General features: G+C 47.1%; 1 protein-coding gene across 10 annotated transcripts in view; it reads left to right on the plus strand.

The window, feature by feature from the left end:
• Positions 1–17,305, plus strand: part of Nav2 (neuron navigator 2) — a 635,485-nt gene that overhangs the window by 477,364 nt on the left and 140,816 nt on the right. For 8 of the 10 annotated variants that reach the window (XR_009056140.1, XM_057756590.1, XM_057756583.1 and 5 more), the window contains 3 exons: positions 4,886–5,981; positions 10,618–10,730; positions 15,621–15,729. Coding sequence is in view for 9 of the 10 variants with exons in the window: in XM_057756590.1 (XP_057612573.1) it covers positions 4,886–5,981; positions 10,618–10,730; positions 15,621–15,729 (1,318 nt within the window). In the remaining variant the exon portion in view is untranslated. The remainder of the gene's footprint in view (positions 1–4,885; positions 5,982–10,617; positions 10,731–15,620; positions 15,730–17,305) is intronic. The other 2 variants (XM_057756584.1, XM_057756592.1) reach the window with 1 other exon arrangement.

Genomic DNA, 17,305 nt, shown 5'->3' on the forward strand with positions numbered 1-17,305 from the left:
TCTCAGGGTTGGAAGGCAAGCCCTATATACACTGAGCTATCCACAGTCCTTGCATTAGCATTTTAAAAGTTACACTAGAGCGGATTGTGTCAGGGTTTATTGTGCACAGTAAGAGTATGTCTTGGAGGGTGGTAAGATGGCTCCGAAGGTAAAGGAGGTCACTGCACAGGCGTTACTTGAGTCCCCAGGGCCCATGTGGTGTAAGGAAGAAACTCCAGAAAGTTGTCCTCAAGCAGGTTATGCCATATCCATGCCAGGACTCAGACACACACACACACACACAGAGAGAGAGAGAGAGAGAGACAGAGAGAGAAAGTTGTTCACAAGCATGTTGTGATATGTACATGCCAGGACACACACACACAGGGAAATAGAGAGAAAGTTGTCAACAAACATGTTGTGCCATACACATGACAGGACACACACACACACACAGAGAGAGAGACAGATGGACAGACAGACAGACAGATACACAAGAGAAAGTTGTCAACAAGCATGTTGTGCCATACACAGGACACAGACAGACAGACCACACACAGAGAAAGTTGTTCACAAGCATGTTATGACATGCACATGCCAAGACACACACACACAAAGAGAGAGAGAGAAAGACAGACAGACAGACAGATACACAAACACACAGTAGCAAGAGCATCTTGATAATGTTCATCTAGATAGATAGATACGTGTTCACAAACTGCTTAGTGAATCATGATGTTCTTATTTTTGCTCATCAAGGCTTAGTCTTGTTGCTGACCTGGCCATTCTCAGCAATATACTCCATGCCCTTCAAACACATAAATGGATCTTGTGCCTATGACTTGGGGCAAAGGAATAGATTTGATATAAAAATAAGTAGTTTTTGATTTAATAGTGTCTCTTCAACCTGTATTGCTCCCAAACCTGTGTGATTTTTCACGAAATCTGTGAACTGTCTGTGGGTCTCTGTCATATTTTAAGTCAACTTGAAATGTAAATGCCCATTTAATAAGCATGAAATGGTTCTTTTATACATGGGCTAGTTGCAATATGCTTTCCAAAGGACAAAAATGATCACTTGTGGGCTGTATAAAGCAGCTCACTTCCTACAGTGGCCATGTGGCCCGGTGGGGGATCGGACACCCAGAACATTCTTGTATGTTTTTCTCCTGTTCCCTACTTACATTCCTTTGCTGTAAGGAAGGGGGAGGCTCATATACATGAGAAGAAAAGCAAGAGCTGTTAGTTATTAGAGTGGCTCTCTTCTCTTGGAGAACCCACCCATCCCTCCCTCCACTAGACTTGCTTTCCTGGGACACCAGCGGTTCTGAATTAACAAGGTTGACAATAACCTTGTCCCAGACAGCTTTCTCCATTAGGAAATACCAGAAGAGACACTGATGAGGGAGAATATTTGAAAACAGAGAAATACCCTATGCATTACCACACAGAATAGTAAGAGGGCTTAGTGTATGAATTACGCAAAGTGTGTGATTCCCTGTGAAACAAAAATGGCCATGGCTTGACCTCATGACGCTTCCTCGGGACTCCTTGGGATTGTAGTGTGAGCACAACCGAACAGACTCCAGAGAAATAGCAGAAATAGCTCATCCTCTTTCCTTGTATTAGAAAACACGGTCTCTCTATGTAAGCCCAGAACTGACTTAGACAAAGCTGGCCTCAAACTGCGAGACCTCCAGGCCCTGCATGCAGCTCAATCTCTTTCTTACAGATCTGCCTTACTTTTCTTTTGCACTTATTTTCCTGCAAATGATCTATGAATGAGTTCTTTCCTGTTTGTCTAAATGGTAAGATTCATTAAGGCAGGGAGATCTTTGGTTCTACACGTGCCCCCAAGTCCCTGGAACAGCATCTGGTGCATATGAAATGTTTGGTGGACATGCGATTGTTGGTATGAACATGCTGAGTGTCTGGATGGAGGGTGGGTGCAAAGATGAGTGAGCGGGCGGGTGAGTGTGTGGAGGATGGAGGGATGTGGGTGGATTGGTGAGTAGATGGATGGATGACTATATGTTTCACTTGGCTTCTGGTAAGACCCTGGGGTTAAGGGAAAGGCAGTTTTCCTAGGAAAAGTGGTCCTGGCTTGGAAACGTTGTTTCTTTAGCTGGAGAGATTCTTCCGTGGTACAGCTGCTTCCTGATGAGTGGTATGACTAGCCCTGCTGTGGATATCACCATTGTATATGATAAGGCAGGAGGAAAGGAAGTGTCTGGAAAACAGTCTGGGCATTGGACACTACTGTCTGCATGGGCTTGTTACAAGGACGTGGTAGGGCTGGGGAATGACAGAGAGTTTTCCTGAATGCCCAAAGCCCCAGGTTCATTCCCAGCCCCACATAAGCAAAGGTAGTATACACTGCGAACATAGAACATCCTCAGCTACATAACAAGTTTAACGCTATCCTGGGCTGCAGAAGACTGTGCCTTTTGGTGTCCCCAAGAATGCTGTGTCAGGAGACCTGGGTTCAAATCCCAGTTATTCTGATTTAGATGAGTGAACATGGTCACAGACAGCCCTGACTATCCTTGAACTCACAATGATTCTCCTGCCTCTGCCTCCCGAGTGTCCCGCGCAGGAACACCATTTAGCAATGCATTGAGTGGTGTGCCTCCAGATCTCCATGAGATACCCCCTCCAGGGTGGGGGTGGTGCCAAACCAAGGACAGATACCCTATGACAGGCTGGTGGTGTGGGAAGGTTTCCTCAGCCCGTTTGCAAGCCAGCCTGTGGTTCTGCCCAGGAAAAGATCCAGCAACACCCGTGAGTTTTGATAGAGGAGTTCTGCAGCACCCTCCCCTCCAAATCCAAATTCCCCAGTAAGTCAGGAAGATGGATGTGTTTTAAAACATTGGGAGGTCTGCTTTGGATCACCCAGAGCTGCGGCTTCCCCATGCAGCTGCGGGCAGACTCAGCCAGTTCCCTGGCTGCCCGGCTCCCAGCGCTCACGCCCCACACAGGGCTGCCTTGACCCAGCCTCAGCAGCCGTTGACTTTTAAATCATCAAAAGCCACTGTATGTACAGTTTACTCTGTTGCTGGAAGGCAGCAGAACGTAGGTATTAGGAAGGCGGGGGGCTGGGGGGCTGAGGAAGCAGCCGTTAATCCTGCCAGGCTTCTGGGCACAGGAGTAGTTGTGGATGACAAAAGTTAATTAGAAACATGAGCAGTTTAACCGAAAACACTTGTGACAATTGGAAGGGCAGCCTCTCAGCTTGCAGAATTTCTCCCAGAGAATCCTTGTGGGAGAAAGTGGCCGCTGCTAGGTAAGTCCTGTCACGGTGACTTTGCGAGCTGTGTTCTCTTAAGGAGCTGATGGGGCTAGGCTTTGGGGTGCCTTCCCCCCCCGCCCCCCGGGCTCAGGGGAAGCCGTTTCCTCTGTCCTGCGGCCACTTTCTCTATCAGCTACTGGCAGTCGGAACCACTGATGTATCATGGCAGTCCCGTCTGAAGAAGGGGGCTGCAGTTTGGGGGGCTTCTGAGGCAGGGCCACTGTGGTGAGTAACAGAACGGTAGTAGGGGAGCCCACATTTCCCAGAATGGTCCTGGCGCTTATACGGAAATATCTTCATAGATTTCTGAGAAAAGTCTGTGGGCAAGGAAGCATGCATTGAGCGCCAAAGGGGAAGCCTTGACTTTCAGATAACCTGTGTTTTCTTGCCTTGTGTGTGTTGGGGGGGGGCGAGGAGGGGGGTGCACATGCTCAGATTGTGTTCTTTAAAAGAAGTTTGCACTGTTTGTAAGCCTTTGAAACTGCCAGTATAATGTCTCCATCGTGCCATTGGTCAGTACACTCAGCTGTTAACCGAAAGGTTGGTGGTTCAAACCCACCCAGGGATGGGGGTGGTAAGTGTTTAGAGGAGACAGCTCCTCCTCTTTTCTCTCCAAGTGAATGCAGAGAAAGAAGATACTTGTCTTCTCGCCTGTTTTCCTGAACAAGATAAGACAAAGTGAATTTTTTTCTTTATTTTCTTCTGAGACAAGGTTTCTCTGTTGCTTTGGAGCCTGTCCTGGAACTAGCTCTTGTAGACCAGGCTGGCCTCAGACTCACAGAGATCCGCCTGCCTCTGCCTCCCAAGTGCTGGGATTAAAGGCGTGCACCACCACCGCCTGACCTCAAAGTGAATTTTTTTACACTGAGCATAGTGGCGCATGCCATTAGTCCCAGCACTTGGGAGGCAAAAGCAAGCGGATCTCTGAGTTCAAGACCAGCCTGCTCTACAGGGTGAGCTCCTGGACAGCCAGCGCTGCTCATAGAAGCCTTAGCACAAAGAAAGAAAAAGGAAGAGAGAGAGAGAAAGAGAGAGAGAGACAGAGAAGAAGGAGAAGGGTCAGCATAGAGAAAACTTATAAGATTTGATAGGAGTTAGAAACTTTTATTGGTAAACTACTTTTCATTTTCATTTAAAATTAATTGATTTCTGCTTTATTTTCATGTCTGAGTTGTTTCCTAAAAGTTGGACATCTCTCGACTATTATGCATAAATGGAATTATTTTGGGTTAAATGATTTAAAGTATATTATTTCCTACACCCTCACACAGCACAGGAGTGGTAGGTGGTGGTGGTAAAGGATTTTCCCCTTTTCGGTGGATTATTTACATTCTCAGTTGCGCTCTGCGAGTTACTGTTAAGATTGGCATGTGTTTACAGAACGGACACAGCCAAGATGTGCTGGGGCTGGGGGAGGTGCCATGTGAACAGCGCATGAGGGACGACAGGCGGATGAACGGCATTTAAAGTTTAACCACAGATAATCCACACCTCCAGCCGGGGCTGTAGGGCTTGTGGGTGGGGAATGACTGGCCAGGTACCATGGCTGACCTTCCCGTGTCTTCAGTGCAGCTCAGCGGTGTGATTCAGGTCCCTTTCCCTTCCCTGTCTCCGCAGAGCCACTGGCAAGCTCAGCCTCCTCCCATCCCGGAATGAGCGAAAATGTACCTGCTCCCTTGGAGAACAGCCCTGCCATCCCTGTTAACTGCTCCTCAGCCATCCCCCAGCCCAGCATGACCTCCAAGCCCTGGCGCAGCAAGTCCCTCAGTGTGAAGCATAGTGCTACATCGTCTATGCTCTCGGTCAAGCCCACTGGGCCCGAGGCCCCCAGGCCTGCACCTGAAGTCATGAAGCCTGCCCCCAACAACCAGAAATCCATGTTGGAAAAGCTCAAACTTTTCAACAGTAAAGGGGGCTCTAAGGCAGGCGAAGGCTCGGCGTCCCGGGACACAAGCTGTGAACGATTGGAGATCCTGCCCAGCTTTGAAGAGAGCGAAGAGTTGGAGGCTGCTAGCAGGGCACTCTCTACTGCAGGCCCTGCGTCCAGCAGCCCCAAGATTGCACTCAAGGGCATCGCGCAGCGAACTTTCAGCAGGGCGCTTACCAACAAGAAGAGCTCCCCGAAGGGCAGCGAGAAAGAAAAGGAGAAACAGCAACGGGAGAAGGAGAAGGAAAAGGAGAAGGGCAAGGACTTCACCAAGAGAGTTTCCATGACTGACCGACCTGACCTCAAGGAGGAACCCAAGGAAGAGCTCAGTGGGGTGGTTGTGACTGAGATGCCGAAAAAGTCCTCCAAGATTGCCAGCTTTATCCCCAAAGGTGGGAAGCTCAACAGCACCAAGAAGGAGGCCACGGCTCCATCCCATAGTGGAATACCAAAACCAGGAATGAAGAACGTGCCTGGGAAATCCCCAAGTGCCCCCATACCTCCCAAGGAAGGAGAGCGGAGCCGAGGGAAGCTGAGCTCAGGGCTTCCCCCACAGAAGCCCCAGCTGGACAGCAGACACTCCAGCTCCTCCTCCAGCTTGGCATCCTCAGAGGGAAAAGGCCCCGGAGGGACCACTCTGAACCACAGCATCAGCAGTCAAACTGTCAGCGGCTCCGTCGGGACCACCCAGACCACTGGAAGCAATACCGTCAGTGTTCAGCTACCTCAGCCTCAGCAGCAATACAACCATCCCAACACAGCCACGGTTGCACCTTTCCTGTACAGGTAAGGCAGCACCTGCTCCCCCTGGGTAAAGACCCTGACTTCTGGCTCCGCCAATGCAGGGTCCAGGAACATGTAAGCCAATAGCCAAAGAAACGCTTAGTTCCATCCTGGTGCACTCAAGTAGGCAACCACTGGGGCTGGAGAGATGGCTCAGTGGTTAAGAGCACTGACTGCTCTTCCAGAGGTCCTGAGTTCAATTCCAGCAACCACATGGTGGCTCACAGCCATCTATAATGAGACCTGGTGCCCCCTTCTGGCTTGCGAGCATACATGGAAGGAATGCTGTACACATAATAAATAAATAAATATTAAAAAAAAAAAAAGTAGGCAACCACTATAACAAGACAGTGCTGAGGTGGGGGACTTTGTGAGCTGAGCCCAGGATGAGGAGGTGTCACCAGGCCTGTGGGGGGACCAGGGCATTTCAGTAACACTTTAAGCTTGTAAGCCTGAATATGCAGGGTAGTCGGATGGGTATTACCCAAAGTGAGCTGTAACCTAAGCTAAGTGAACTTAAGACCCCTCTGCTACGTAAGTAAGATTTCTTATGGCAGCATTGACCGTGAACTCCCTGAGTCCCACAGTCCCTGCTACTTGCTGAGACTTTCTGAGAAGAGACGGAGGAAAAATTGATTGACAAGGGCCATTGTAGAAAAAGGACTATTGTATTAGGATGAAGCCTGCTGACCTTTTCCTGTCTCCGTAGCCCTGTATCTCTGTTGGAACCTCTGTAGAACACCAGCAGTCCATGTGGAACCAGGAGCTACACGCTCCTTGCTGTTCTGTCCCGAGATCCACTCTGCTCTGCCATACCACATACCCATGCTGAAGTGGGCACTCGAGGCGTGTGGCTAGCTCTTCAGGCTCATGGAAGCCCCTGTACCACTGAGAAGGGGGCTGAGAGCTTGGCTCTATGCTGGACAGGAATGGTGTGCTTGACCACACTTCACAGCTAGGCCCCTGATACCTGCGCATATACCAAAGTAGTCGTGTCCCCTTTGTCTGCAGCTCTCTCCCAAAATACAGAAACACAGCCATATGCACACACTCAGTATGTCAAGTCCACAGTTGTACATAAGTAAGACATAATTACACATCCGTGCACCAAATGCAAATGTGTGCCCACATAGGTGCGTTTGCATAAGCCCAAGTGTGTGCATTCTCACCCAGACTTTCAACTTCTTATATTTGTGCGGCTTCCCAAAGAGCTTTCCTCTCTCCCTGCCTGAAGTGTGGTCCTGTGAACTCATACTTCCAGCCACTAGAGATGTCGGGAGAAAGCTAGCCAGCATCCTTGTAGTCAGGGGATGATGTCAGGCTCCCATGCTCACTCTCCTCCGCCCTCTTCCCCCTTGAGTGAGCATCATCGCCATCTCTTTTGATTGGAAGACAGTTCTATATTATTCAGTCGAGTTGTCAGCTCAGCTAACGGTGCTGGGAAGAGCACCGGGCCTTTTTTCAGTAGAGTTGTGGTGCGGCTGCCTGCACGGCTTCTCAGGAATTGCTCTCAGAAGTGTGGAACAGCTGATCGAACAGCTCCAAGTGAGACTGTTAAAATCCTAGCATCATTCAGCATCGAGGTGAAGCCCACTCAGGCTACTCGACAACTTCTGGACTAGTCAGATTAAAATGTGTGAGTGTTTGATGCCCATCAGTGTGACTCTTGTCTGTTTTGACTGAGTTCTTTGGCAGACTATAAAGCAAACGCTTGTCTTCTTAATTATTATTATTATTTCAAGCTTCCCTATGGGAGGAACGGTTTCTTGTGACTAATGTGAGAGGAGCAGGAAGAAGGGAACCTCCCAGATGCTGGGGTCCTCTTTGAAGGAGCCTATGAAGGGTTGGGAAGAGTCCTGGATAGGAACTGGACCTGCACCCTGCCCTGTGTTACCCATTGTGGTCTTAGGCACTAGCTACAGTGACAGCTAGCGATTGCCTTTGAATCATGTGTGTGCAGAGACCCAGCTAACGGTCTTCTGGAACCTAGTCTCCTGTGTCATCCCAGCTTTGTAAACTAGCTTGCTTTTAAAATCCCAATTCTACACACAGGTAATTGAGGGTTAGACTAGGAAATTTGTTCCAAATCACAGAGCTGGTAATTAAAAGAACCTGTGTTTAAAACCAAGTCTGGCCTGGTGGTGGTGATGCATGCCTGTAATCCCAGCACTCCAGAGGTAGAGGCAGGAGGATCTCAGCGAGTTCAAGGTCAGCCTGGTGTACAGAATGAGTTCTAGGACAGCCAGGGAGAATTTCTGTCTCAAAAAAACCAACCAGGGGGCTGGAGAGATGGCTCAGAGGTTAAGAGCACTGACTGCTCTTCCAGAGGTCCTGAGTTCGATTCCCAGCAACCACATGGTGGCTCACAACCATCTGTAATGAGATCTGGTGTCCTCTTCTGGCCTGAGGGCATACATGGAGGCTGAACACTGTGTACACAATAAATAAATAAATCTTAAAAAAAAAAAACCAACCAATCAATAAACAAAAGACAAATCTGTCTAACTACAGAGACCTACATTATCTTGCTCTCTAGGTCAAGGATTCTTGGTGCTGCAGCAATGTTTCAGCTGTTAAGAGCATTGGACACTCTTGCAGAGAACCTGGGTTTGGTCCCCAGCACCCACATGGTGGTTTACAGCTATCTATACCTTCAGTTCTAGGGGATTTGATGTTTTTTCTGACCTCTGTGAGCACTGCACATAGATAGTGCACATACATACATACATACATACATACATACATACATGCAGGCAAAGCACTCATACATGTCATGCATGTAAAATAAATCTATAAAACATTTTTAAAACAGAAATCTTTACATGTACAGTAAGAGAACTGCAGTTCACAATAGACAATGTCTCAAGCCTAGCCCAGGCAGGGTTTGTTGGCATTGTGTCCGATGACTGCAGGCGCAATGCAGAATGCGCCTGAGTTCAGAAGAACAGGGCAGTAGCAACACACACAAGCGTCCTGCTCCTCTAGAGGACGCAGCCACTGCTGGGTGCCAGTAGGTGGCGCCCTACAAGACTGGATTAATAGCTCCAGATCTTTCCTTCCACAGAATGAAGAGAAATCCAGCTGCTTTCTTGTGTGAAATCACCCAAATTTTAAAGTCATTCTTATTATTTTTAAACATGCATGTGTGGGGGAAGATGTGCATGCGATTCCAGGTGCCTGTGAAGACCAGAGGCCTTAGATTCCCCTGGATCTGGAGTTAGAGGCAATTGTGAACCACGCTTTGTGGGTGTAGAAAATTGAACTGGGGTCCTCTGCAAGAGCAGTATGTACTCTTAACTGCTGAGCTATCTCTCCAGCTCCAAAATCTCACAAATTTTAAATGATGAGGTGATTTACCAGGTGTGGTAGCACATGCCTTTAATCCCTGCACTCTAGTGGTAGAGATGGGCAGATCTCTGTGAGTTCTAGGTCAGCTTGGTCTACATAGTGAGCAGAACAACCAGGACTATGTAGAAAGTCCCGCTTAGAGAGAGAGAAAGAGAGCTAATTTATTTTTTTAATTACTATGCAACCCTTTAGCAGTACACCTGCAGGCTAGCTGGAGACCTAGCTCCCTTTCCCTTACAGTCTCTTGACTAGAGGTAGTGTGCCTGTTTTAGAGCCTTCATAAATCCCAAGTGGATGATGAGAGCTCAAACTCTGGCTGTGGGCTAAATAAGGGCACTGGGATAATGAGAGGCCTCTAAAGGCGGTGGCTACCAGAACTGCAATAGATGGTTTCAGTGGGAGGAAGAGGAGAAAAGAACAGTGGGGGGTCTGAAGTTAGCAGTTTATCTCACACAGTACATCTACACTTTTGGTGTGTTCTTGGTGGTGGGGATATTGCCCCATGCTAAAACGTGCTAGAACACATACCATGAATGCATAAGGCCCTTGGGCTTACTCCCCAACAACAACAACTAAAATGGGGGAGAGAGACCCATTCTTTTCCCTGGTAGTGAAAAGCAGCTGGATCAATCCAGCCCCAGATGCCAATAAACTAATGTCACAAGTCTGCGACAAGACAGTGGTGGCCAGAAACCTCCCTTGCAAACCAAACATTGGTTCAGTTTGCTCGACAAATAAGGGCATGGGAGAAGCGTTGGGAAAGTACATATTTCAGTCAAGTGTTGAAATAATGATCAATGAGACCTTTCATGTCAGAGCATCTAAGCTGTGAATCAGAAACCTGGAGGGCAGACACAGCCGCTTGGCATCCACTCCTGATCCGCTTCACACTCCCCATTAAAGAGAGAGCCATGTCAGGCAGATCGTGGGGCGAGGGGACTGTTAGTGGTGTCATCTTTAGGCTTTGTTTGCTGGTGCTGTGGCCCCTTACCTGTGACTTTTTGACCTAAGTTTAATGTCTAAACTACCCAGCCGTGTGTCTGGTTCGTATCTCGATGCTTACTTGGGAAATCAGTCCCCATCAAGAAATCACAGACCCTCCTTTTGGGCTTTGCATGTTTCATCTTTCTGAGTTCAGTCGCTCTCTCCCCGTGTGGCTGTTGAATTATTTAGCGTCAGTCTGCTGGACCATTCTGTCCCACAGCTGCTAGCCTGGCAGGCCATGGCAAGCAGTCCAGATGTGATGGTTTCCACTCCTCATGACGGTGTCTGCTCTGATTTGTATGGAAAGGTCCCAGACGGACACCGAAGGGAATGTCACTGCCGAGTCCAGCTCAGCGGGGGTGAGCATGGAGCCCAGCCACTACACCAAGAGTGGACAGCCTGCTCTGGAGGAACTCACTGGTGAGTATGAGCCCTGGGTTGTGTGGGTATTGGTGGGGAAGCCCCTCTTGCAGGCACCAGGTTAATGTCATGGCACGGGAGCTGAGCAATATTGCTCCCTTCTGTCACAAGTTTATGTCTTCTCTTTCCTTCCTTTTCTCTCGTACAGCCTCTTCCATCTTCCCCAGAACTGTCACTAAATCTCTAACTTGTCAGGACATCTCGTGTTTGGACCCTGGACCACTTTAATGCTCAACTTTGAGTCACCCTGTTTGCCCTTCATCTGCAGTGGCTTCTCAATAAAATTTAGAACTCTAAAATATTAGATTTGTTTTTAGTTTTATGGAAGCCCAAATTCAAAATATCATTTTATCCTTTGTCGTTAACCGAAAAGATCGCAATGTGTGGAGCTGGAGGGATGGCTTGGCAGTTAAGAGCACTTACTGCTTCTACAGAGGCTCTGCATTCAATTCCCAGCACCCATCTGGTGACTCACAACCATCTGTAATTCTAGTTTCAGGGGGTCCAAGGCCCTCCTCAGCCTCTGGAGCACCAGCAGGCATGTAATACACAGATGTACATGCAGGCAAAATATTCATACATTAAATTAATAGATAGATGGTAACTTATGTCTTTTCCAAAGACAAAACAAAAAAATTTCCTAAACTATACCTTGTCAAGGCAATGATTTGTAAGTTATTATGCTGTATATAAAACATATCATCCAGCTGGGCAGTGGTGGTGCATGCCTTTAATCCCAGCACTCAGGAGGCAGAGACAGGCAGATCTTTGTGAGTTTGAGGCCACACTGGTGTACAGAAAGAGCTCCAGAATAGGCTTAGAAGCTACAGAGAAATCCTGTCTCGAAAACAAAAATAAGCAAATAAATAAATAAATAGGCCATGTCATTTCAGGGGCTGGGGAAATGACTCAGTGAATAAAAGCACTTGCTGCACAAGCATGAGGACCTGAGTTCAAATCCCCAGCACCCATTTTAAAAGCTGGGTATGGCAGCACACACTTGTAGTCCTAGTGCTGGAATGATGGAGACTTGCAAACCCCTGGGACTCACTGGTCAGACAGTCTAGCTGAACCAATGAGATGAAGGTTCAGTAAGAGACCCTGCTTCAAAAAAGTAAGATGGAGAGCAATTGAGGAAGACACAGCACAATATCTGACATGAACATACATGCACACACATGTGCATATGTACCTACACATAGATATACAAATGTGTATACACATGCATCATAAATACACACAAAACAAAGCATCTAGTTGTCATAAGAATAATTTCATGGTAATTTGTTGGTGTTGTTTTTGTGTACATGCATGTGTGATGTACATGTACGTGTGTGGGCACAGGTGTGTGCAGGGGCACATTTGTGGAGGCCTGACATTAATATCAGGCACCTCCCTTGATCTTTCTCCGTTATTTGTTGAGACAGGGTCTCCCACTGCTCTAGCTAGCCAGCTTGCCTGGTGTCCTCTGCCTCTGGTTCTCAAGTGCTGGGATTATAGGCTTGACTTTCATGTGAGTTTGTGGGATCTAAACTCTGGTCTTTACACTTGTACAACAAGCACTTTATCTACTGATCTATCCACCCCAGCCATGATGTTACAGTATGGAGATAAAAAAGAAAATCAGAAATAGATTTAGAGCACCTCCTCCAGCCTACAAATGAACCATGATTCTCTTTTTAAATATATTTGAAGGTATATGTTTTGTCTGTATGTGTCTGTGTACCATGTGTGTGCCTGGTGCCTGTGGTGTCCAGAAGAGGGCGCTGGATCTTCTGGAACTGGAGTTACAGGATGTAAGCTGCCATGTAGGTGCTGGAAACAGCTCATGTCCTCTGCAAGAGTAGCTGGTGCATTGTACTGCTGAGACATCCAGAATTCAGAGTCTCTTACATATACTAGCATGTGCAAACACACATACTCTAAACATTTGGCTGGTAAATTCAAGTTTGAGCACAGTTCAAATAAGAGAAAAATGTCTCCCAAATTTCTCTGGATTATAGGGGGTAGAAAATTAAAAAGAACTGCACTTCTAGTCTAGACATTTTGCTCTAGTAAATGTCTTCTATAGCCAGGCAGTGGTGGTGCACGCCTTTAATCCCAGCACTCCGGAGGCAGAAGCAAGCAGATCTCTGTGAGTTCGAGGCCAGTCTGGGGTATAGAGTGAGTTCCAGGACAGCCAGGGCTACACAGAGAAACCCTGTCTTGAAAAATAAATAAATAAATAAATAAATAAATAAATAAATAAATAAATAAATAATCTTTAATGATAATCATGTGGCTGTCCCTTTTCTACCCCTACACTCCAGGAACTCCCACTGCAAGGCCAACGAACTTGGTACCTATCTCAGGGGTGAAGCTTAATTCTGTGACCTTTCTTAGGGGACAGCTGTTCCATTAGAAATTGTGGTCAGAAGTTCTACTCAATGTCTAATGTAAATCCTGCTTGCTACTGTCACATGTTTTCTTTCTTTTCTTTCTTTTTTCTTTTTTTTTTTTTAAAGAAACTGTGCAGGGGGGGGCTGGAGAGATGGCTCAGTGGTTAAGAGCACTGGCTGCTCTTCCAGAGGTCCTGAGTTCAATTCCCAGCAACCACATGGTGGCTCACAACCATCTGTGATAAAGTCTGGTGCCCTCTTCTGGCATGCGAGCATACATGGAGGAAGAATGTTGTACACATAATAAATAAATAAAATCGGAAGGAAGGAAGGAAGGAAGGAAGGAAGGAAGGAAGGAAGGAAGGAAGGAAGGAAGGAAGGAAGGAAGGAAGGAAGGAACTGTGCAGGGACTCCTGAAGTCACAGCTTTTCTTTTCTTAAGATTTTTTTTTTTATTATGCATACAGTGATCTAGCAGAAAAGGGCACCAGATCTCATTATAGACAGTTATGAGCTTCCATGTGGTTGCTGGGAATTGAACTCAGGACCTCTGGAAGAGCAGCCAGTGTTCTTAACCTCTGAGCCATCTCTCCAGCCCACATGTCTGATTTTCTCTAGGGAGATTTCTTATTTTTTCCTGTTTTAAATTTCCTTTTGTGTATGAGTGCTTTTGCCTGCATGTGTGTCTATGTACCATATGCCTTCCTGCTGCCTGCAGAGACCAGAGGGAGTCAGTTCTCCTGGGACTAGAGTTGTGGACAGTTGTAAGGCGCCATGCAGGTGCTAAACATCAGTCTGAAGTCTCTGCAAAGCAACAAATGTTCTTAACCCCTGAGTGGTCTCTCCAGACCATCCTTCATTTCATTAACCATTAATGCAGTTATTTTACATCTCCTTTGTCCCGTCCCCCCCCCCCATGAGGCCAAATGAAAGAGAGTAGTGAAAGAACACAAAGCAAGATTGCATCGAGAGGCACGCAGCTTCTCATGCTGTGTGTGTTATGTTTCTTGTGTGGCACGAGAATCAGTGTGGGTTCTACTTGGACATGGGAATGCAGGCTGTGTTGAGGCTTGTGATGGGCACCGTACAAAGGGTTTCCCCCACCACTGGCTTTGTAGACTGATGCTATAGCCATGCTCATGTCAGAGGTATGGAATCAGAAGGTAGGGAAGAGCAACTTCTCCACAACTGACCATGCAGCTGCTGCTCAACAGCACACGTGCTGGTAGCAATGGGGAGGGAGGCACGCCTCCCCTGGAGATTGGCAGTGATGAGCAAATGCAGGTGGTTTGGGGAGGAACATGTGTTACCCAGAGAAATAAAAGGCATTAAATTTTCTTTTTTTTTTTTTTTAAAGATTTATTTATTACGTATACAACATTCTTTCCATGTATGCTTGCAGGCCAGAAGAGGGCACAAGATCTCATTACAGATGGTTGTGAGCCACCATGTGGTTGCTGGGAACTGAACTCAGGACCTCTGGAAGAGCAGTCAGTGCTCTTAACCTCTGAGCCATCTCTCCAGCCCAAAAATATTTATTTATTTATTTATTTATTTATTTATTATGTATACAATATTCTGTCTGTGTGTATGCCTGCAGGAAGAGGGCACCAGACCCCATTACAGATGGTTGTGAGCCACCGTGTGGTTTTTGGGAATTGAACTCAGGACCTTTGGAAGAGCAGGCAATGTTCTTAACCTCTGAGCCATCTCTCCAGCCCCTTAAATTTTCTTATGTGCAGAAAGTGGTCCTGGAGGCATGGTCAGTCTTAGAGGCGTGTCTTCAGAAGGAACCCTTTCATTGGAGTATTCATTCATCTGTGCATGCATATGGAGAGACAGACAGACCTTTAGCTATCCATCCACTCATCTGTATGTGTGCACATGCGTGTCTGTATGTATCTCCTCACGTCCATATATCCATGCATGCATGCATCTATGTAACTATACACACATACTGATGTATTCATCCATCTGTCCATCCATACATCCATCCATCCATCCTCAAGTCCTTACTAATCACCCACAGCAAACACTGGACATAGATTAGCATTATCATCCCTGACTTGGTTGCTGTTCTTTCTTAAAAATCTCATGATCGAGCAAGAGAGATGGCTCAGAGGTTAAGAGCACTCCAGAGGTCCTGAGTTCAATTCCCAGCAACCACATGGTGGCTCACAGTCATCTGTAATTAGATATGGTGCCCTCTTCTGGCCAGCAAGCATACAGACAGACAGAATACTGTATACATAATAAATAAATAAATAAATCTTAAAAAAAAAATATCTCATCTTGTAGCCAGGCATGCTGGTGCACGCCTTTAATCCCAGACTCAGGAGGCAGAGGCAGACAGATCTCTGTGTTTAAGGCCAGCCTAGTCTACAAAGCAAGTTCCAGGACAGCCATGGCTACACAGAGACACCCTGAAACCCTGTCTTGGGAAAACAACACAAGAATAAATGAGCCTCATGGTCTAGTGACGTTAGACTGATCTTAACCCTTGCTCCTCCCAGCAGAAGATCCCGAGGCTCGGCGGCTGCGGACAGTAAAGAACATCGCGGACCTGCGACAGAATTTAGAAGAGACGATGTCCAGTTTACGGGGAACTCAGGTTACACACAGGTATGAGCAGCGTGAATTGCTTTGCTCTCTCACTCTGCTTCTCTCCTGCGTACCGGGCTCCCCACAAAGTGGTTTGATTGAGAGCGGAAGAGAAATGAAGGGGGCAGAAGTTAATGTACAGATACTACGCCTGCCGAAGGTTTCTAAGGGCACTGCCCAGGGAAATTGCCCCCGGCCCCATTCACACTTTCTTTGACTTGCTTCATTCAAGCTGGTGGAAGGAACAGGTGAACTGTGTCTGACCTGTGTGACTTGAATTCCTCCCAGGTCTCCTGACACACATGATGGTGTTAGTCATGCACGTGTATGAAAGACGAGAGGGAGTGTTTATACAACACCGCTCTGTTTAAACTTTGGCTTTGTTGGAAGGAATCTCGGGTTGTTTCCCTTGTTCTGCAAGACTGTTGAGGAGGATGCAGAGCCGGTGCTGCCAGGATCTTGGCTGAATGAGGTCTTACAGTTTGTGTTTGGCTTTGAAAATCAAAGAGTCCCAGCTACCCCACTGAGCCCTCATGGGTCTTCATGGCTTCTCCAATTTCAGAGGAAATGTGGGACTTCCCCACTGTATCAGTTACTCTTCTCATGGCTGAAGTGACTCGAGGAAGAAAGCGGTTTGTTTGGGTTTTGGTTTAAGGGGAAGCGATTCCTTGTGGAAGGTGAGGCAGCTGGTCCACAGTCAGGAAGCGGAGACATGGATATTCTGGTGCTCAGCTTGCTTTCCTCTTCTGATTCAGCCTTGGACAGCAGCTCATAGAAAGAGGTCACCCACATTCAGGGTCGGTCTTCCCTCCTCACCTGACCCTCACAGGCATGCCCAGAGGCTTGTCTTCTAGGTGAGGCTAGACTCTGTCAAGTTGACAGTCGGTACTGAACTGTCAAACTCACCACTGAGGAATCTTGGCCTCTGTGGGTTCTGACTTCAGTCAAACTCAAGGTTCCAACATGTGAAAAATAAGGTCAGTTCCAGGACTGGGGACAGGGGATGAGATAAAAACAGCCATTGGCACCCAACCGGCTGTTCAAAATGTGAACTTGAGAGATACCTAACCCTGTAGGTATCTGAAGAACTTGGATCCTGAACTTGGGTCCTGTGACTTGATAGAGCATGAATCTGTCATCCCATTTCCCACCTAGTCACCAACACTGACTCTAGGATGTTAGCTAGGGAGGGCCGGGGATGTGAAATGTGGCCTTAGTAGTTCAAGGCAGGCTGTTCTAGCCAACCCTTGAAGCATGGCGCAGCAGGCTGCAACCAATGGACCAGAGGGTCCTCTGTCCCTTCTTCACAAGTTCAGCATGTTCTGTTTCCTTTCCTGAACCGGAGAGGAGATTCCAGTTTTCCAGCAGAATGAGGCTTTGCAGTCTGTGTTTAATTAAAGGGTCAGTGGGGAGGCCCTTAGAGCACATTTCCCAGTAGGCTCTTCAGAATGTATAGGTAGATGCGCAGCTTCTCTTTCTCCTTCTTAATAAAGGAACCGTACCAGGTGGTACCTGGTATCTGCTGTTTTATCCCGCTTTGTAAATGAGAAGTTCTTTTTTTGTTTGTTTGTTTTTATAATTCTGAATATTTAAAAAC

This window comes from Chionomys nivalis, chromosome 23, assembly GCF_950005125.1.
Source record: "Chionomys nivalis chromosome 23, mChiNiv1.1, whole genome shotgun sequence".
Taxonomy (NCBI): domain Eukaryota; kingdom Metazoa; phylum Chordata; class Mammalia; order Rodentia; family Cricetidae; genus Chionomys; species Chionomys nivalis.